This window comes from Stigmatopora argus, chromosome 18 (assembly GCF_051989625.1).
Source record: "Stigmatopora argus isolate UIUO_Sarg chromosome 18, RoL_Sarg_1.0, whole genome shotgun sequence".
NCBI classification, from domain to species: Eukaryota; Metazoa; Chordata; class Actinopteri; order Syngnathiformes; family Syngnathidae; genus Stigmatopora; species Stigmatopora argus.
Genome location: NC_135404.1, coordinates 4661525 through 4683536, shown reverse-complemented (window position 1 = coordinate 4683536; position 22012 = coordinate 4661525). Strand labels below are relative to the sequence as shown.

General features: G+C 39.9%; 1 protein-coding gene across 2 annotated transcripts; it reads left to right on the top strand.

Annotated features, from left to right (window-relative positions):
* Positions 1-192: 192 nt before the first annotated feature.
* Positions 193-21460, top strand: LOC144092821 (BAR/IMD domain-containing adapter protein 2-like). 2 transcript variants are annotated; one of them, XM_077625933.1, is made up of 13 exons: positions 193-686; positions 5062-5137; positions 8292-8378; positions 9675-9686; positions 9836-9897; positions 11365-11436; positions 11509-11628; positions 14409-14661; positions 16077-16290; positions 16355-16435; positions 17607-17730; positions 19311-19354; positions 21114-21460. In XM_077625933.1, the coding sequence occupies exons 1-13, from the start codon at positions 606-608 to the stop codon at positions 21145-21147; spliced, it is 1260 nt and encodes a 419-aa protein (XP_077482059.1). In that variant the 5' UTR covers positions 193-605; the 3' UTR covers positions 21148-21460. The 2 variants fall into 2 exon arrangements, with proteins under 2 accessions (XP_077482059.1, XP_077482060.1); XM_077625934.1 differs by lacking the exons at positions 8292-8378; positions 9675-9686 and having other exon boundaries at positions 209-686.
* The last annotated feature ends 552 nt before the right edge of the window (positions 21461-22012 follow it).

Here is a 22012-nt window from a genome sequence, read left to right as displayed (position 1 = left end):
ATTCAAGTGAGTATGCAGTAGTTTCACACCAAGTGCAAAAGAAATATATAAAACCTGGCATCTGTAGTATCGGCATAGACGTAGTACTCGTTTGGTCCACAAGGAGGCAGTACATTTTGCTTATTCTTTGGATGCTGCCTCCATTTCCACGCGTTCCGTGGGAGTGGGCGGCCGACGCCTATGCGCATGAATCACCTGCGTGCCTCCACGCGTCCTTGAGGCGACCTTCAAGTCTGTGGCTCCTTTTTTGCCAGCGAGCGCTGTGGGTTTTCACGTCACGCCAGCTGGACGTCATATGTTACATGCATGGCGATCATAGGTCCAAATAAAAGTGCGGGTCGACGCAGTGCAGAAGGCGTGGCCGGCGACGCCACGTTCACTGACGTCGTAAAATACAGCTCCCTCTAATGAATTGGACGCCGACTCTTGAGTTAGCTCCGCCCCCCGCCTCCTAAGGCACGAGCACGCGTGGGTTCGCCGGTGCAGTGTCGGTGGGGCTTTCCTATAAAAGCCAGCCACACACGAGCGAACGCCCGCCGCGACACGACCACGACCGAAACCGAAACCGGAAAGAGAAGAGGACCGGAAGCAGGAAAGCCATCCTAATGAGCGCACAGCTGCCCGCAGGAAACGTCGAAATGTCGAGAACTGACGAAGTCCACCGAATTACCGAGAACGTTTATAAGGTAATTTGCACACAAAACGACACCAGTCTTGGTTTATTTATTTATTTTTAATTTTTACTCATGAATTATTGATTCTGTCTGAGTATAATGAAATGCTTGTCAAACTTTTGCTACCATTTTCGACCTCCCACCAACATCTGTTATACAGTATTTGAGTAAATAGAAGGCGCAAATTTGTTTTAAAAAAATGAAATGCGTAAGCAATAATTAGTAATTAGTCAAAGGCAGTTAATGAGTTCGGGAAAAAAAATCTAAAAACTTGATGTCACAATAATTTATTAACTCTAGGAATTTTCATAAATGAAAACATGTTCAATAGTTCTATTTTTGTCCTGTGGTATAACTCAATGTACTTGTATGTCAAATTAATGTTCCCCTTTCAAAACATCCATTCCAGAACCCTTTTGGTTGACCTTTTTAAGGTTGGGACAATCATGTATTTATTAATTTTTTTAAAGATCAGGTTGTTAAAATTTAGATATTTTTATGTATTTACTCGTATTCTACGATTGACGGTGATAGCGATCCAATCCAATTTGACTGGAAAGGTTGGCAGCGATTAAACGTCCCCAGCTAAACATGCTAACTCAATCCCAGTCTTCCCAGCTCAAATCAATATAATTTCTGTGTCAGTGAATGAGTGAAGGCCAATGAGAATAATCCAGGAGGGGTTTCCCCAATCACATGATCAGAAATCGGCGATGAGAAGAGAATTTTTAGAAGCTCGGAATGAGGTGGAAAAAGATTGAAGTTATTAAGATTCAAATCAAACGCAAAAAGCATCAGAATCGGTCACAAACCACTCGACCTATCGACCTCGTTGCGTTTGGGGTCACGGCTCGAACAGAAATCTGCCCGCTGACCTTTTGCCGGTCACAGAGTGAGACCTCCTCGCTGCATCATAGATCCAATGTGACTGTTTTTGGTGATTTGCTTAGCATTTTTTGGAGATGAACACAATAAATAACTTTAAAAAAAATGGAATTGTTTCCATTCAAAATAACATTGTCTCGAAACCAGTTCGTCCAAATCAGATGTACCATGGTAAATTATTCTATCATTTACTGTGATAGAAATGTATATATTTCCAACAACAAAAATGTGTTTAATCATATTGCATACCTGTCAACCTCTGCCGATAACTGGCCTTATAAATGATTATTGATTCCCCTTACAAACCCCCAAAAAACCTTACAAACACCGTACGAGTCGTACGGTGTTTGTAAGCTTTTTGGGGGGTTTGTAAGGGGAATCAATAATCATTTATAAGGCCAGTTATCGGCAGCGGTTGACAGGTATGAAATTGAATCATTCATTTCCCATTGATGGAAGATGGTATCAAATTAACCTGAATATCAATTTTTGTGACTTTTTAAAAATTAGATTAGTACATAAAAGGTTGGGGCAACTGCTCTAGCTCCATGAATCGACCTTCCCTATAATTAAGAATTAATTATTTGTCGATTAATAGAGACAAATCTGGTGTTATCCACTCAGTGATGATAAAAAAGTGTGTTGTTGTTGTTGTTGTTGTCTGAATAAGCCAAACAGCATCTGCGCTCAGTGGCAGGAATCCCAGCATGCCGCAGACCCCCCATACACACATGGACATCACACATTGTAAAAGCACTGTTGAGCACCCTTGGATGTTGACTTATCTTTGGAAAAGATGAATATGAAACAAAGCCCCTGCCAGTGAATTAATATTGAGCCCGCTTTAGCGCAGCAACCCAGGCTGTGCAGCAATTTTCAACCCGACTTGACGCCAACCTGCTGCTCTTTATGTAAGCGCTGACTCACAGCACACACACCAAATGACATCACGTCCCCCAACATAAGCCCCCCACCTCCTTGCATAACAGCAGATTCAAGCACATGGATCCCTTTGTCCTGCTTTGCTCCCAGTTCTTGTGTCCAGAAACACGCCTGCAAATTATAAATCGACTAATTGATGTTCCGAATTGGAAGATTTTTATTGCGGGTGATTAAAAAACAGAATTCAATAGATTATTCCATGAGAGTTTATTAAGTTATTACTTGGTATTTGGGGGCTGGCAGCACTAATAGGGGGAGCTATAGGGAGATTTAGAATACCGTATTTTGACGACTATAAGGCGCACATAAAAGTCTTAAATTTTCTCCAAAATAGACGGGGCGCCTTATAATCCAGTGCGCTTTATATATGGACCAATACTAAAATTGTTATCACGATAAAATAAAATAAATCAGCCGATAGGGTACACCATCCTCTAGCTCTCACAACTACGGCAAGCAGCCCCCGACGCTACTATTTTTCCCGTAGAAAAAGTACTGTGCAGTGACTGCTGGGATATGTAGTTCTTTTGTCAATACACCCAATGGATGGTGGCCTGTATACATCGACATCAGCACAGCTTGACGAAGGGTGTCAGGCAGCACCGGGCTAGTTACGCTAGCTACTAGATAGCTACTATTTGCGAATGGATTGTGGCCTGGCGATCGGCATCAACACAGCCTTGCGAAGCATGGAACACAGCCCCGGAATAGTTACGCTACCTACTAGCTAGCTACTATTTGCGAATGGATTGTGGCCGCCTGGACAAACGTATAAAACTCAGCGTTTTTGATGACTAATTTAGACAATTGTTCAATTTGGACACAGAAAATGAGGACTTTGATGGATTTGTGGGTGATGATGACGTGAGTAAGTTGTAAAATGGCTAAATAAAGTACAACTGAACTCAGTTTTGCTTCTGTTGCCTTTTTAAAAACGTGTTTTTAGCGTGTAGGTGTAGCGTGCAAGAACTATATATCCCAGCAGTCACTGCGCACCGGAAACCGGAAATAGAGTCTGGGGCTGCTTCCGGTAGCCAGCGCTATTGCGGTTCGATATTCATGTATAATATATAATATATATGCGTCTAAAAAACGGTGCGTCCTTTGTGTGTTTAAAATACAGAAATAGCACTCTTTACTGACACTGCGGCTAAAAATACGATGCGCCATATAGTCGTGAAAATATGGTAGGTTTTTTGCTATTACCGTATTTACTCGAGTATAACGCGCAAAATTTTGTACCAAATAACTAAAGCAAAGTTTGGGTGCACGTTATACACGAATCGTGGTGAAAAACAACCCTCCATTGGTGAAAAAGTCCCCTTTGTAGCCGTTATAATGGGAGACGTGAGACCTGTATTTGTCCACCAGATGGCGATAATCTACCTTCGTTTACAAAAGCCACCCCTCTCCAAATAGCCTTTGGCAAGTTTATAGGGTAATATAGAGTTGTAATTTTTTTTTAAAAGTTGCTCCAGGGAAACGTTAACGGGGCACCTGCTCACACGAGTCCGGAATCAATTGTTTGGTGAATCTGATGATGATGAATCAGACTTTTAAAAAAAATTAATATTGTGATGATGAATTAGACTTTAAGGATGAAAAATTGTAAATTCCATTTGAGAATTGCGTTCATATTGGTAGTTTGTTTTAGCAGGTTTCCGTACCATATGTTGTGAATAAATGTTTTTTCATGGCGATGTGTTCAGCATTTCCCAGTTATCAGTACAGGTGTGATCTGAGAAAAACCAAAAAAAAAATGTCATACCAATTTTTAGTCACAAATTATGGGTGCGCGTTATACTCGAATAAATACGGTAAGTGAGTTTTTTCACGTTTTATGCAAGATACGGTTTATTTTTTTCTTGAATTTCATTCATCGACGTCAAAAGAAATTTGTCTTGCCTTATGGCCTTTCGTCCCTGTCACCTTGCAATTCAAGCATGTCAAGTCAAATATATGCACATATAAGCCGTACCCTCGATTCAGTCATCATAAATACGGTAAGGGTAAAATGACTATTATTGATGATTTATAAACAAACACCAGCACACTACAGGGTGAAGGCTTTACATACATGCACTCTATTGGCTAACTAATAGCAAACAGTCCGCAATTAATTAAGCAACTCTGAAAAACACTGAGGATTTAAAGATACTGGCCCATGCTAGAAAGTCACCAAGTTTCCAAACGATCAATTAACGAATCACAGAGGGGTGGGACTTCAAATTAGTGCCCACAGCAACAACAACAACAACCTGAGTTGATTTGAGACACAAAATGAGGCACTCAAGTGATTCTAGCTGTGAATCCAGACAGGACTATTTTTGTTTTGTTTTGTCTCTCTTTCGGAATTCTCACGACTGAGGATGCGCTCAGCTGGCGTCCAAACAGAAATAAGAATTAATTAGCAGGCGCGGTGGGTGACGGGTCAAGGTCGGACTGGCTCACAGCGTCCCGGTACCTCCCGCCAGCCCGCCTCTGGTCGCGCACGCGTGTTGACGCGAGCACTCTCCAGCTTTCTTTTTGACTAACGACGGCACTCATCTTCTGGTCGCAGTCCATCATGGAGCAGTTCAACCCGTGCCTGAGGAACTTTGTGGCCATGGGAAAAAGCTACGAGAAGGCGCTGACCAGTGAGTACGCTCGCCGGTCGCCTCAGAATATCGCTTGTCTTCCTCGTGGCTCCATCCGCCTGATTTTCATCTTGGTTTCTGCCGTCGTCTTCTGTTGCTTTTTTCGCAGTCTGTGTGTCTGAAAGTATGAAAACTCAGAATTGGTGTTCGTTCATGTCTCTCCTCGTAGATTTTGGGTCACTTTCTATTAATTTTGGGGCATATTTAGGTCACTTTCTTGGTAAGTCATTGGTTGCAGTTTGATGGCAAATGGATTGGACGTCTATATCCATCAATGGCACTTGGAGATGAGAATTCACAACCGGCCCTCTCAGTTTAAATGCATGGGATGCCTATATGGGTTGCTTCCTATATATTTCGGGGGTTTTGGAGGACACGCCCTTATGAAGTGTGTTCACTTTCAGTTAGTGTTAAAAGCTTTCTGGGTCACGTCCTGTAAATTTTTTGTCAATTCCTTATAATTCGGGTTAATTTGTATTTTATTTGGGGGGGATTATTTCTGTGCAAAATATAGATTGGATTGGATTGGATAACTTTATTCATCCCGTATTTGGGAAATTTCATTGTGACAGTAGCAGAGGGTGATTAGACAGAACAACAAAGCAAAAGCACAAAGTGCCAATGTTTTAAAGCGAATTAACTTGATTCATCCACCATCAAAATAGTTGGATCACTTTTTGATCAGTTGTCGGTTAACCCTTTATTTGCTGCCTTTGACGGTGTTAGACGTCTATTCCATTGCGGATTGGACGTTTAGTAATCAAAATGGCAATGAAACATAGGCATTTTGGAGGAAAAAGATTTTTGGATGTTCAGTGATTTATTTTTATTCATTGTTTTTATTTACAATTTTAATGTACACAAAAAGAGGAAAAAAGAACTATTATTATATATTATTTTATTATATATTTATTTATTTTGTTTAAGGGAATAAATCTGGCCCCTGGGGACCCCTCGTGTAGGGTGGGGTTGTGTATTTGTGTTAGTTTAGTGTACGTGTCTAGGATTTGAATATTGGTGAGTGTGTGTGTGTGTGCGTATGTAAATTGTGCAAGCTGTTTGTGTATGCAATAACTTCAATAATAATAAATGGGAAGGTAATGCTTCCAGGTCAAATGTATTGGATCTACCAGTAAAAATTCTCATTTTAATCTAAAGTGAAAGTTTCTGAGATTGGAGTTTACTCACATTTTTAGTCTATCGCTGTTAATGGCGGGCAAAGCGTGAATGGTGTCTAACGGCGTAGACGGTGGCAAGTAGAACAGAAGGCGCCGTGAGAATTGGAAATGGGAGCATTGAATCCAGGACGGCTTTAGCGAGGGCGCAAAGGAATGAAAACACCAAGTACTTAAAGTTAAAACACTTCTAGTACTTGGTCATCAATTTTGCTTTTTAAGGACAAATACACGAACTTCATTTTCAATCGGAAGGATTCTTGATGAGTAGTTTTTTTCATGGAAAATTTGGAATGTCATTTGAAAAAACAACAACACGCAAGGCTTCTTTTCAGTTTTTTTCTTGTTGCACAGAACAGCTCAGTTTTAGTGAAATCTTGCTGTGTTCTGCGGATTGCTAAAGAACGAAAGACGTTAGCAATGTTTTCCTTTCTGGTGTCGGAAAACTGTCTACATTTTAATGAAACATAATAAGTTAATCTACTTTTCTTAAGCTGCGCCACCAGCCCGCTTTGATGGACAGATCGTGCTTTGAGCCTGTCGTCTTGACTTGGAACTTTTAAGAAGGATTGAACGAATGACTAATAATACATTTTAGATGAATTTTTCACTTGTGGTGAATTGTGGCAGCAAATGAATGTTTGTTCACTCACTGCCAAGCCTCCCAGGTCAAATGGATTGGACATCTAGTACAGTCAGCGGCAGCCTATCATTAACATTGTGACAATACATATACCAATAGTTTATCGATATTCTTCTGCCAAAAATCAATATATATTTTTGAAAATGGCTTGACTAATCAAAATGAAATCTAATTTGCCAAAACTTTTACTATCTAAGTGGCTTGTTTACAAAAATACTGCAAATATAGTTATACAAGCAGGGTTTTTATCGATTCTTAGCTACGTGCAGCCATTGATCTGGAAAAAGATAGGCTTAAAATGTTTGCGTCTTCATGGTGCTTTAAATAAACAGTCATATTTGTCCAAAAGTTTCGCGTGTACTGAAAAATGAGACCAAAGTTGCACTTTTTAACCTTAAAAATGCGACTCCCAGTTAGAAAAATCAATTATTTTGAAAAACTGGGGCCCAAATTAAAAAAATGAGCATGGTAACATCCTAGAGCCGTACATTTGATTTTTTTTCTTCAAAACTGCATTCAAATCGGATGTACGGTGTAGTCTCCATTTTGTCCGATGATAACGGACAAGCACACTAACGCGCACACATTCTCAGAAATCGTAATATGTATAGATAGTAACATAGTGTTGCTGTATTTATTTAGAAAAATATTGCACTTAAATACTCAGTGTTTGAGGAACACTTTTTTTTTTTTTTTTTACAGATATGCCTGCAAAAATAAACCGTCTAGATTACATTAGATTAGAACTTTATTTCATCCCTTGTTTGGGAAATTCCCTTGGTTGCAGTAGCAAGCACAGACACAGAAGACATTGTAGACCTAGTTAAAAAAAACTGGAGCCACACACAGGAAGTCCACACGGTGGGGACCTTCTGCAGACTGAGACTAATATTTCCCGATATAGAAATAGCGGGTTTTTCCCTTTTTAATAGTCGTAAAATACAATATGCTGAATTCATTTTCCGACCCAGGAGGTTTGCCATCGCTCCACCTGGTTTTTCAGCTCCTGTGATTTGTTGGACTGGACTAGAAATCCAACAGATTGACTTGCCATGCATCTTGCGAATTCCCAATGTCAGGATGGCTTACTCGGTTATTGAATTTTATGCTCTCAGTAGATAATAAGTCCCAATTTTTGTCGCTGTACATCAAAATGCTCCGATCATCAAAATGAGACATTTGCAAACATCTGCTTTCATTTTGGGAAACAATGGTTTGGAGTTGAGTCTAGTTCCAGAGAAGCACTTCTATCCTAACCTGGCCCAAAAAACTAGAACGCGGATGTGAAAGCTGTGGACGCTCAAAGGGCTTTCCCCCCCTTTTTGCGTGTTTGCAGGTGTCACGTCCGCGGCAAAGGGCTACTTTGACGCTCTGGTGCGGCTGGGTGATGCGGCTGGCGACGGCCAAGGCGCTAAGGAGCTTGGTGAGTCCTCGCGTAAGCTGGAGTAGACCACCAGCTCTTCAAATAATGTTAGGATATCGCGTTAGGCTTCAAAAATTGCGATTAAGGCTCCAAATTCCAACAAGTAACCGAAACCGAGTTGTTTTACTATTAATAAGATTGTTTTCTCAAGTGAAATATTTGTAAATGTCTCTTGAAATTCAATTTCATTCAAGAATTGATCCAAATCTGGGAAGATTGACCTTTTTTCCCATGAAAAATACAAACAAAATTCAACATTTGATTCAATATACAGTAATCGCTCGATTATCGATAAATGAAAAACCGCAAAGTAGGGTCACCCCTATTTAAAAAATAAAATAAAAATTAAAAATGTATTTTTTTATACTTCAGTGCTGAGTTCTAGTAGAATGTGGAGTACAGGGGAGTGAGTGGCTTCCGTTTGGGAGTTTAAGCGTGTATTGTCACATTTTTATGAACGTACAAAAAAATGTAATAAAAAAAAAAAAAACTCCACCAGAAAAAAAATCTGCGATGTAGTGAAGCCGCGATATTCGAGGGATTACTGTATTACAAAAAAAAGCATGTAACTATTTTTCTTCATGTATAACAAACTATAACCTGTCTGGAAATGTTTGTTTTAGTGCCATTGACGATGTTGGACGTCCAATCTATGGACTGAGAGGGACGGATAAACATCCTCAGTCTAAATAGGTTGGACGTTTAGCGCAGACAATGGCACAAAAACATATATTTTTTAAATGACCAAAAATAGTCACTTGCCCTATAAAGCGTTAATTATGGTTGATCTAAGTAGTTCATCATTTGCCTGTCATTGGCTGCTAAAATTAGACGAGTGGAGCTCCTCTAGTGGAGCGAGAAGAGGAGAGCGAGGAGGAGGAAGATGCCGCCGCGTATGTCTTCCGCCGACCAAATATGGTCATGTGGGGAGGAAAAGGAAAGCGGGAAGCTCCCGCAGTTCCGTTTCTCCTCTCGGCCAAATAAGGACGGAGATGTTGGTGCGCGGTGGAGAAAAAAAGCCACTGAATTTCCTCGTAAGCAGAAGAGGTTAAGCGCCATTGATGATGATAGACTTCCAATCCATCTGACCTGAGAAAGCAAAGAGTGTGTACTCTTGAACATATCTTCATGTTCCTGGATGTAAAAGCAAAAATTCAATGTTTGAGAGAAAATTCATGTGTGATGAGGGAATGGGGGGGGCGGGGGTTGACAGGTGAAAGATGGGAAGAATGTTTTTTCTTTTCTTCTCTTTTCTAAAACAAACTTTTTGTTTTTGTGTGTTTTCAACATGTTCAGAAGAAACAGCATGTAGGTAACACCCACGCACGCACTGCATGCGTCACATGACACGTTTGGCATGTTTGTGGAGTATTATGATTTGCTAGTCCTCTGGCTTCTTCTTCAGTTTCCCAGGATCCCTCGAGCAAGGCGTCTTATGGTTTTTGTGTCGTCCGCAGGGGAGGTTCTGTTTCAGATGGCCGAAGTGCACCGCCGCATCCAGATCCAGCTTGAGGAGATGGTAAGCGGGGGTCCCACCCAGTGACTTACCCTTGTCCAAACTATGGCCTGCGGCTCTGATTTTATTATGTTATCGATTAGTCTGCACAAGAAGTTTGAGTTCAAGTGAGATTCTGTTGCGTTTCTCAGTTTAACTCAGTGGTCAACACTTTACAAAATATTGAAATCATGGTAGGAAACTGAAGACTTTCAGTTGATGAGTAAGTCAGCAATAACAAAATCATCCTCATGACTCTCATTTTTATGTGATGTAAATGTATGTATGTATGTATATATGTAGATATAGCCCTGCGATTGGTTGGCCACCAATTCAGGGTTTCCTCAGCCTCTGGCCTGAAGTCAGCTGGGATAGGTTCCAGCACCCCCCGCAAACCTAGTGAGGATAAAGCGGTTCAGAAAATGAGATGAGATATATAGATCTATTTTTTTATGTATGTGTCTATATATGTATAGATATAATGTGTGTATATATATATACAATGTGTGTGTGTATATATAGTGTATATATGTGTGTGTGTATATATGTATATGTGTAGGTGTATGTATATGTATGTGTGTATTTGTGTGCATATGTATGTATGTGTGTATTTGTGTATGTGTCTGTGTATATATGTGTGTATATGTATGTATAGAATTTTAAATGTGGTTTAGGTACACTATCAGGACCCGAAAAATGGTGGCGCAGCACTGAAATCAGGTTCGAAATTGAGAATTAGTTTAAGATACTAACTATACTAAATATAATAGCGATGACAAAATGTTAACCCTTTAATTGCCATTGATGGTGCAAGGCCCTTAATCCTTCTGCTGTGAATGAAAGAGTGCTACTAGTAGACGTCCCAGCCATTAATGCATACCTGTCAACCTCACCAATCGCTCCCCTTATTAATGATTGCAATTCCCCTTAAGTGATGATAAACCGTGTAAATGCAACGCGGCACATATTTACTCACATTGGGTGCACCTAAGTCTAAATTTTTCCCAAAGGTGGACGTAAAAGTGCCCAATCAGTCGGTGGTGCGCCTTTTGTATGCACTAAATTCAAGATTCTGTAGATGTCGCTGTATGGCGCTGACAGCTTTACTGCCTGGGTACATTGCTTGCTGACGCAATATATGTAGTGAAAAGGGCGGAAGTGACTGACGCGTGTGCGCATGTTATACTCAAAGCATGACAACATTAGCAATTGACAATGATAAAATACGCGAAAAATGTATAAATTGACAGGTATGCTAATATATGAATTGGACATCTAGCACTGTCAATAGCAGCCACTGTGTTTAGATTAAGACTTCAAATGAGGCATTAAAGGCATTATCGGGTTTCCAAACAAGGGTTTCAAACCACAGTTTGCACATTCCCAGCCGTCATTTCCATTTAAATTCAAAGGAATCAGACATCTTATTCAACCAAATGAAAGAGACACGATTTCACCCCGTGTTCTTTCTTTTTTTGTTTTGTTTCCTAGCTAAAGTCATTCCACAACGAGCTGCTGACCGAGTTAGAGAAGAAAGTCCAAATGGACGCTCGCTATCTCAACGTAAGCGCCACCGTCCGTCGTGGCTCTGCGCCGCTGTTTTGCCATCGCTCACCGCTTTACCACCTCCCGCAGGCAGCCTTGAGGAAGTACCAGACTGAACACAAGGGCAAAAGCCAGAGTTTGGACAAATGCCAGAACGAACTCAAGAAACTCCGACGCAAAAGTCAAAGCAGCAAAATGAACAACCTGCAGGTGAGTCCACCGGCATTCACCGTGCATGGACAGATCGCAATTGATGTAAATTATTCATTTTAAGACATTCTTGACTTAAACAAATGACCAAAACACTATTTTTTCCCCACCTCTTAACACATTGACGGCCAATCCATTTTGACTGGGCTCAAACGATCACTGCCTCCAATCAAATTGGATTAGGCGTCTATTGCCGTCAATGGCAGTAAAACATAACTCAATTTCAGCCTTCCCAGTTGCAATGGATTTGATGTCTATACCCTTCATTGGTAGTGAATAATAACAGTATACTCTTCAAATTCTTTTATTTTTTTAATTGTTTCGTAAAAGTTTATATTTCGATCCCAGGTCGGTCCTCTGTGTGAAGTCTGCATGTTCTCCCTGGGCTTGTGTGGGTTTTATTCAGGTACTCCAGTTTCCTCCAAAATCCTCAAAGCATGCAGGGTAGGCTGGTTGAACACTTTAAATTTCCCCTTGATATGAGTGTGACCGTGAATGGTTGTCCGTCTCCTTCTGCCATGTGATTGGCTGGCCACTGATTCTGGGTGTCCCCCACCTGGTGCCCGTAGTTGGCTGGGATAGGCTTCAGCACCTCCCTTTCTGAATGGGACTCATTCAGAAAATGAATGAATACTCTCATATAAGCCGCATTTGTTACTAAAAAAAGGAGCTGGGCTGTGTTAGAAATGTTTTTCCATTAATTACTAAAAAAATATATATATTATTTTTGTAGTCCGACTCATTAACATTGTAACAAGTCAAAATAACAAGCCACTGCTTTGGAATAACAGTGATGAAGGTTACATCATATTTATAGTCCTATATGTTTTTTTTAGTTCTAATGTGGATTTCATGCTAAAATGGAAATACCCTGAGTAATATAACCATAAACAACAAGATTTATTTATTAGCCACTGAGTCGGAAGATGGGGAAAATTATCGGTGACTGTTCCGAAAATCTTTGGTGGCAACCTTGTTTGAATATTCAAATGAGGTGAAGCGTGTTGCAAACGCTTGCGTTGGTGATGCCACTTATGTAAAGTACACTTGTGTGGGCTTGCGGGGGCCACTTGAGAGACACTCTGTTACGTGACACAGTTCATGTTGTGTAAGGCTGTCATTCAGACAGGATTTTTTTCTTCTTTTGTTACCCCTTTTATGAAAACCGCTATTCTCAGATGAAGTTCAAGGTAATATATTCACTGTCATTGACATTGATGTTTTTAATTGGTGGTGAGTTTCATTGTGATGGCTGACATGGAATAATCATGTTTCAGTGCCATTGATTTATTTTCAAGAATATATATATTTATCAGATATAAAAATAGTATATATTTTATTATTGAATGCTTAATTTTGGACATATGCCGGAAGAAAGAGAACATTTAGTGAAACCATCCAGAAGCCATTTAAAAAAACAAATCTGAAAAAAACCCATAATTTGACAGCTTTTTGTAGATATCAATAAAATCTGACGATTATCTTCATTCATGCATTCATTTTCTAAACCACTTATCCTCACAAGGGTCGTGGGGGGCGCTGGAGCCTATCCCACCTTTATTTGCAGGCCAGCCAATCGCAGGGCACAAGGAGACGGACAACCATTCACGCTCACACTCCTACTACAATTTAGAGTGTTCAACCAGCCTACATGCATATTTTTGGGATGTGGGAAGAAACCGGAGTAGCTGTAGAACACCCACGCAAGCCCGGGGAGAACATGCAAACTCCACACAGTGGCGACCGACCTGGGATCGAACCCTCGACCCCAGACCCGTGAGGCCGACGCGCTAACTACTCGGCCGCTGGGCCACCGCAATTATCTTCATAATTAGCCGATTAACTGCCTGGACAGTTATGTTATTAAATATTCAGAAAACTATGTCTAGTGTGCATTAATTAGCAAAAATCTGTATACAGTAATCCCTTGAATATCGCAGTTATTGTAGACCAGATATGGCTGTGATAATCGAAAAATTGCGAAGTGGGGTCACCCCTATTATAACTCCCTTTTTGTTTTTTTTATTTGTTTGTTTTCTTCAGTGGTGAGGCCTGGTAGCAAGAGTGGCTTCTGCTTACGAGTTTGAGGGTGGATTTTCATATTTTTATGAACTTTAAAAAGAATTATATTTAAAAAAAATTAATAGCAGAAAAAATCACGAAAAAGTGAATTTTCGATAAGTGAAAAAAACCGCTGACCGCAATAGACAGGAGGGCCTGGCAATCGCTGCCCCCTCGCAGTCCAGATGGATCGGAAATTTATCGCTGACACAAAGCCATTCTAATGGTCAGAAAGTTGTTGGTGTTCCCTGAGTTTCGGTGCTGTAATTGCAATAAAAATAATATTACCATTGTATAATAAGCCACAGTTACTGTGTGGTCGATGTCAAAAGAGTTTGATCAGTTTAGATTTTTTTGAGAAACTCAAGTTCATCTACTACCATCATTGACATCCAATGAGTTTCAAGCCTATGTTCGGGTATCCTATTTAGGGGTGAAAGTTTTGGTGGCCGTCCATCTGTCTGGGTTACTGAGGTTGTCTGGTCTGCCGAGATGCAAAAAGTGTGGAATTTCACCCGAGAATTGGCAAGCATCTTGACCTACTTTGCGTGCATGTGGGCGATAGCGACTGGAGGAGGTGATGAAACACAAGTGTTTCCTGAAACGAGGGAGATTGCGTTGTCATGGCGAAGCCTCTGACGGGGAAACCCTCGGTCTGCCCGCGTACGTCTTGCCGGGAAAGGACCTTCCGACTGAAAGTCTTGTATGTTTTCTCGCAGATGGGTGCCACCCTGCCAGAACGTGGGCAAATTCTGGCCGGACCTCCTCAACTGGGGGCACTTAGAGTCACTGGTGGCCAGCAGAGGCTGATAGGGGTCGGCGCGGAAGGCATGGCGGGGGCCACCAATGGCTCCGACCACTACCAGCAGTGGCCCGAGTCCAAAGCGGCATCTTTGCCGCATGGAAAGACGTCCTACTCCAACACACTACCTGTACGCAAGGCAGCGCCCGCAAAGAGCAAGACTTTACTGAGTAAGAGGACATCCACTTCCTGTCAGCCACCCGAAAACATGTTGACGACAACATAACACGTTCCTAAGAAATTGTCTCAAACCACAAATCGTCACATGGCACTGAATAATAACTTGACACCGATGCATCACCTGCCAAAAAAATCACGTCAATTCACAAAAAAAACATGGCAACTAGATTAGATTAGATAACTTTATTCATCCTGTATTCAGGAAATTTCATTGGCACAGTAGCAAGAGGGTGAGAATACAGACACAGGAAAAGACATTAGTGGTAAAACATTCCACTTGAGACTAAGAAATCTATCAGTATTAGAGTACTATTAGAATAAAGCGAGAATATAAAGTAATTTTACGTAATAAAACAAAATTACAATTGTAATATCACAAGAAAGTCATAGGTCATTTAATGTATAATATTATGAGATTAATGTCATAGTATTGCAAGATTACACCCATATTTTGTATCTTTACGTAATATATATGGGTGCGGTTAATTTAGCTAAATACTTTACGTAGCGCTTCTGTAAAAATTAAGAATATTGAGAGCCTCTCTCTTACAATCATCAAATTATAATCAATAGGAGGATTTGTACTAATACCTATATTGGTAACTGGCAAATGTTGAACACGTTACCATGACAAAACATTTATTGACAACATATGGTACGGAAACCTGCTAAAACAAACTAGCGGTATGAACACAATTCTCCAATGGAATTTACCATTTTAAATCCTAATTCATCATATTATTTAAAAAAAATTCAGTCTGATTCATCATTATCAGATTCACCCAAAAATTGATTCCGTTCTTCTTGAGTTCTTTATTCTAAGTGTGAGCACGGCCAATAAAACGGGCTCTCGCGCCCCATCTGGCGGACAAAGACAGGTTTTACGTCTCCCAATTTAATGGCTGCTGAAGGGCAGTGTTTCACTGGGATCCGTGTATAACGCGCACCCAAACTTTGCTTCCGTTTTTTGGTACAAAATTGTGCGCTTTATACTGGAATAAATACATTACTGCCATTGCTCGTTCAGGGCACCGCCATCTTACCTAGGGATGACAAACCAGACTGCTATGCGCACACTTCCTGGTTGTACGCTCACATGACTTCCTTTTTGAATTTGATTTTCCCTTAAAAGTAACACATTTGTACTCCCTATTAAAACCATGAATATGGAGGTGAAAATTGTGAATCAGGGGGTGGCTTATACGTGAGAAATTGTAAAATTCAATGATTTTAAGGCAATTTTAAGGGTGCGTCTTAAACCCGAAGGCGGCTAATATGCGAGAAAATACGGTAATAGCATGTCACATTCCACTAAAACATGTCACATGACAACAAATGTGTGGCATGACTCTAAAACATATGCAGACCCTTTCCGTAAAGTGACATGTGTTCTGTGCTCTCGCAGCGGAGCCTCGCACCCTGCCACGCTCCAGCTCGGTGGCGGCGGGCCTGGAAAAGAAGGAACGCGGCGCCAGGACGGCACGGGTCCAGGCACTCTTCTCGCACGCGGCCGGCGACAACAGCACGCTGCTCAGCTTCAACCAAGGCGACGTGGTCACGCTGCTGGTGCCCGAGGCCAGGGACGGCTGGCACTACGGCGAGAATGAGAAAACGCGCATGTAAGTGCGCCGCCCGCGTCCGATTAGGCCACTTTGAGCCCTCGCTGACATCTGCGCTCTTTAGGCGAGGCTGGTTCCCCTTCTCGTACACGCGTGTCATTGCTGAAGCCGACGGAGGCTTTTTTGGGCGACTTCCGCTCCACAGGTAAGTCGCTTCTAGCGGAATCTTTTTGTTGTATGTAGGGTATCGTGAGACTTTTTTTTAAAATTTGAACATGTTCTAACTTTTTTTCCAATACGGTAATACCTTGACATACGAGTGTCCCAACATACGAGACATTTGAGATATACGTTTATATACGTATGTACATACAGTGGTGCCTCGAGATACGAGCTTAATTCGTTCCGGGACTGAGGTCGTATGTCGATTTTCTCGTAACTCAAACGAACGTTTCCCATAAAAATTAACCAAAAACAAATTAATTCGTTCCAACCCTCTGAAAAAACACCAAAAACAGGATATTGGATTGGAAAAAATGTTTTATTTCTTCTAATTCGCCATCTATTAACAAAGTAATAAATAACGAGTGGTTTAATAGTACTAAAATGTGTTTAATAGTACTAAAATTAGATGGATTTTGCGGAGGGGAGAGGGAGAGGGGGGGGAGACTTTTTGCACGGCAACGCGCTCGTAACATCCATAAACAAAGTTAAATGAACTTGGATTACGATGCAGACACTAAAAATAAGTTTCATCTAACTTGAACTACACTTAATTCTAATTTTGTTTTAAATTTGTATACCTTCTACCAGGTTGGCTCTATTTGCCCCGCCTCCACCCTGACTTTCAGATGCAACCTATCGAGGATTGTTCTATTCCGAAATTTTGCACACAAATGTCCTCACAATAGGATAACGCACGGCCACTTGCCAACTTGCCCGGGAAGTAGTACTCCACTCGTATTAGCGACGGGAAGAAAAAAAACACTGAAAAAATGCAATGCTCCGCCCAGTGCTCATAGAGACATTACACAAGGGAGTTGCGACCAGATAGACAGTGCCCATGATGTTCTTATTAGCAGCCTCTCGCGTCCGCTGCATGCTCGTATATCAAAATTTCTCTCGTATCTCAAATTGCTCGTATGTCGGGGCACTCCTATGTTGAGGTACCACTGTATTTAGATTTGCGCTGCTTGCTTTCAGTTCTGAGACTTATTGACTTTTTTTTGCTTTATTTTATACACTGATGAGAGAAAATAGCTCCTGCTGCGCGCTGCTAAAAATAAATGAACCAAATGTCAAATCACCAAAAGTTACAGAAATGTACTATTTAAAAAAAGGAATAGTGTTAACAAATAAATGTTCTCTGCATGCAGCCTCCATCCCGGGAAGAGCAGCAGCACGGGAAACCTTCTGGACAGAGACTCCGCCTCCGTTGTCGTTGATGCCCACCCCCGACAGCCACGTCCCTATGGCCTCACCATGCCGGGCTTCTCGCAGGTGTGCAACAGAATACAACATAACGTGAAAATACTTGGCCATACCTAAAAAATGGTCCAGTAGAAAAAAAAGATTGAAATACAGTAATAGCTTGAGATACAAGCTTAATGCATTCCGGGATTTACTCACATCTCAAATCAATTTTTCTCATAGGAATGAACTGAATACAAATCAATCCGTTCTCACCCTCCGAAAAAACACAAAAAAACGGATATTACAGTGAAGAAACATGTTTTATTTGTTCTAATTCACTATCTACTCATAAAGTAACCTATCTAGACATTATGATCTTCAATACTAAAATGTGACATTATTCAATACTGATAGGCGGTAGCATCTTAACGCGGATGAGAGAGAGAGAAAGGACAGGATAGAGAATTTCTTAATTATTAAGTTCAAGTCTTTAAATACTGAAATCATGTAAATAATGTTAATGAATGAAGAAATAAAGAAAACACAAATAATATTGAAACTAAAGTACATTTTCAAGTAATAATTTCAACAACATTGAAAACACAAATTCTGCTTGACGCTGATTAATTTTTCACAAGTTGTCTCTAATAATTTCAGACGGACTGTTTGCGCCACCTGGTGTTGAGTAGCGCACACAACAAAATTGTTGCTTTGAAAAAGATTTTGACTCAAACAATATGGTATTTAGAACCAACTTTTGGGGAGGAAAAAATGCACTTGTCACATTTTGTAGAAGTCAAATCTCCCAAAATTGTCTCGAACTTGTATTGTGGTAGTCGCTAAAAGGGGGAGGTAGGACTAGTCTGGCCAATCAGAAGAGTCTTTGAATGTCCACAATGTTTATATACAGTGTTGCCTCGAGATACGAGCTTAATTCGTTCCGAGACTGAGCTCGTATGTCAATTTACCCGTAACTCAAATGAACGTTTCCCATAGAAATAGAACTCAAAACAAATTAATTTGTTCCAACCCTCTGAAAATACACCCAAAACAGGATATTGGATTGGAAAAACATTTTTATTTGTTCTAATTTGCCATCATCTATTAACAAAGTAACAAATAAGTGGTTTAATAGTACTAAACAAATTTAAATGAACTTGTATTACGAGGCAGACACACTCAAAAATAAATGTAATCTAACTTTACACTAAACTTAATTCTAATTTCGTTTTAAATTTTGATAACTTTCTTGTCCCGGGTTGGCTCTATTTGCCCCGCCTTCACCCTGACTTTCAGATGCAACCTATCGAGGGTTGTTTGCTTTTGTCTTCCCTTCAAAATATCCCGAAAATGATACACACAAATGTCCTCACAACAGGATAACGCACGGCCACTTGCCAACGAGAAGTAGTGTATACTCCTCTCGTATAAGTGATCGCTACGCCATTCGCACTGACTAACGGGGGAAAAAAAACACAATGCAACGCTCCACCCAGTGCTCGCAGAAACATTACAAAGAGGTAGTTGCGTCCACAGAGACATTATATGAGGGAGTTGCGGGGAGAGAGACCATGCCCACTTTTTCTGAGTTCAAAGCACAATCCTGGAGAGAAATCTCCCCATTTGCCTTGAAAATCACCGATTTTGACGACCTTTTGTGTTGACAGGCGTCGGCGTTGGAACAATACGACCCGTCACGTTTCTCTGGCAGGTGAGCAACTTCCCTTCTTGTCAATTCTTGATCAATATTAGGATACTAAAAGCTTTCTGAAAACCATCTGTAGTTTGGCTCACCAAAAATTCACCAGTCCCTGACATATTCTTCTTTTGGTTCATGTATATTTCTTTCAAATTACATTATAATATGAAATAAGTGACGATGATAGACGTCCAATCATGTGGCTCTAGTCATCCTTCTGCTGTGAATTCAAATCAATTTGTCACTAGTAGACGTCCAATCCCTGGCAGGTTTCGCAGCAAATGTTCATTGATTTATTTATAATAATTTTGTAATGTTATTAATAATATCAATTCTTTATATGTACGTAATTCATTTTTGGTCAATACAATTCTTGAAAGGAAAAAACATTGAATATCTCCATTTTTTATTATTACAAAAAAGATAAAACTGTAAATTCCACTTCAAATTGATTGGACATCTCTCACCGTCCATTGCAGCCATTGAGCTAACATGTTAAAGAAAGGAAAAAAAATAAATGAATAATAGGAATTGGGGAAAACATGATAGATTATTGATATTAAGTATCTCACCAACACCAAAAATCGATTTAAATTATTTTTTTTTAAATTGGTTTATTGTGAAGCGTACAAAAAATTGTAGTGTTATATTTACTCGCATATAAGCCGCATTTGTCGGACAAAAAAAGATTGAATCGAGGGTATGGCTTATATGCGCATAAAAAGACGCCATGATGCCATAATGCAAGATAATGCAGCCGATACGGTCATTTCTTTCAATATAGAGAAAAGATAATCAGATAAAACGCTAAACAAGATTTATTTTGACGTCCATGAATGAAATTCAAGAAAAAAAACTTATTTCGCATAAAACTTAAAAAAAACTCACTTGTGCCTGTCACTGCTGGCTTAGGGCACCGCCATCTTACCTAGTTAAATGTGCTCTGACTGGCCAGACGCGAGTAGGCTTGATAGATGTGTTTGTAGCGTTCACCATGTCAGCACATCCCAATAGTTATTAAGGCTGAGCAAAGGTTTTTTGGTCGATCGTTGAAATATCAGCCTTGATACCTGCGTAATGTGTATCTCATGCGATTATTGCACCCAAAGACTTGGTGAAAACTATACCGCTACAGACACTTCCTGGTTGTACTTGTCTTACTTCCTTTGTGAAAGGAAATGATTGTACTTTTGTGATTGTTAAATAAATAAAAGAAATATTTTTTATTACTTGTTCGAAAGTGACAACGATTGCAGTAATATGAACCATCGAAAATAATCGAGATATTTCGACATCAGAAGCAATTTGGCCACCACATCTTCAATCAATTGTAATTTCTGTCATTAAAAAGCATCAGGTTCTCATCAAGATAGACTTATTTCTCTTTTTCAAATTTAATAATTTGATATTTTGCACTTACAAAGACAGGCATATTAACTTATGATATTGATTCTAATAATATGCTTTTGATTCATACAGTATCTCAGAAATACCATGTGTGATGATTTTTCTTAAGATATTCCCTTCAAAGTAACCCATTTGTACTCTCTATTAAAACCATGAATATGGAGGTGAAAATTTTAAATCAGGGGGCGGCTTATACGGGAGAATTTGTAAAATTCAACAATTATAAGGCAATCTTAAGGGTGCGGCTTTGGACTCTTTGTAGTGTATTTTGTGTAATTTTTGATTGCCTTTTTAGTTTTTGCTCTCAACTCTGGTAATTCTTATTATTTATTGCTTTACCATTTTTCTCAATTCCGGTGTGTAGCACTCCTGAAGTCAAACTGATTTCCACAGTGTGAGAACAAATGGACAAACGGATGGACAGACAGGAACTGAAAGAGGAAGTCACCTTAATTAACTTATTGTTAGTCATCGAAACAGGATTTAAAGTGTCACTGCTCAAAGTTTATTGAATTAGACATCTATCCTAGTCTAGGGCAGACAATGAGTCAAAAACTTTGATTGAACCACGCTGGAGCCGTGTGCTGGACCATTTACTTCACTTGGAGATCCAGACTATTAACGTTGTGTTTTGTTTATGGCACTGAAACATTTGATGTTTTTAGGAGTCGTAATCACAACAATAAACCCTATTGTGTATTTGCACATGTACATGCTGAGCGTGTGGATGTAAACACACACCCGTATTTAACCAATGGACTGAGTGTACAGAAATGCATGTCAAATAACACGGAAATGCTGTTTCAAGCAAATGTACCAATCAGAAATGACAATAGAATGGCTTGAGTTTGCAGGTTTCTGTGCAAGATACATTTGGTAATGCTGAGAGATTCCAATATGAAATGATATTGCAATAAGTATTGCAAAGAAATCCCTTATCTATAATACATAATATCAGAGTATTTGTACATATTCAAAAATAATACATTTGGGGAAGACCACTTGTGTGGTTTGAAGTCCAAACAACTCTTTTGAAACTTTTTAGGTGTGAATTCAAAAGCCCCCTCAACCACAAAATTCCTAGAAAAAGATTGACGTTTTGGATTTATCAAAAAAAATGGTTTCTTCAGTTTGATTTATTTGGCGAAAAGATGAATGAAATGTGGCTTTTGTGGTCGTGCAAAAGCAAAACTGGAATAGATTTGGTGACGTGGTAACCTGGCACCTTTCTTCCATATTTTCAATGAAAGTATTATTTGTTTA

What these genes read in the sequence shown, in the direction of transcription:
- LOC144092821 (XM_077625933.1), top strand. Translation starts at nt 606, where the DNA reads ATGAGCGCACAGCTGCCCGCAGGAAACGTCGAAATGTCGAGAACTGAC. An exon ending in AGATCCAGCTTGAGGAGATG is followed by an intron (nt 9,898 to 11,364) that starts GTAAGCGGGGGT and finishes TTTGTTTCCTAG; the next exon opens with CTAAAGTCATTCCACAACGA. An exon ending in GAGAATGAGAAAACGCGCAT is followed by an intron (nt 16,291 to 16,354) that starts GTAAGTGCGCCG and finishes TGCGCTCTTTAG; the next exon opens with GCGAGGCTGGTTCCCCTTCT.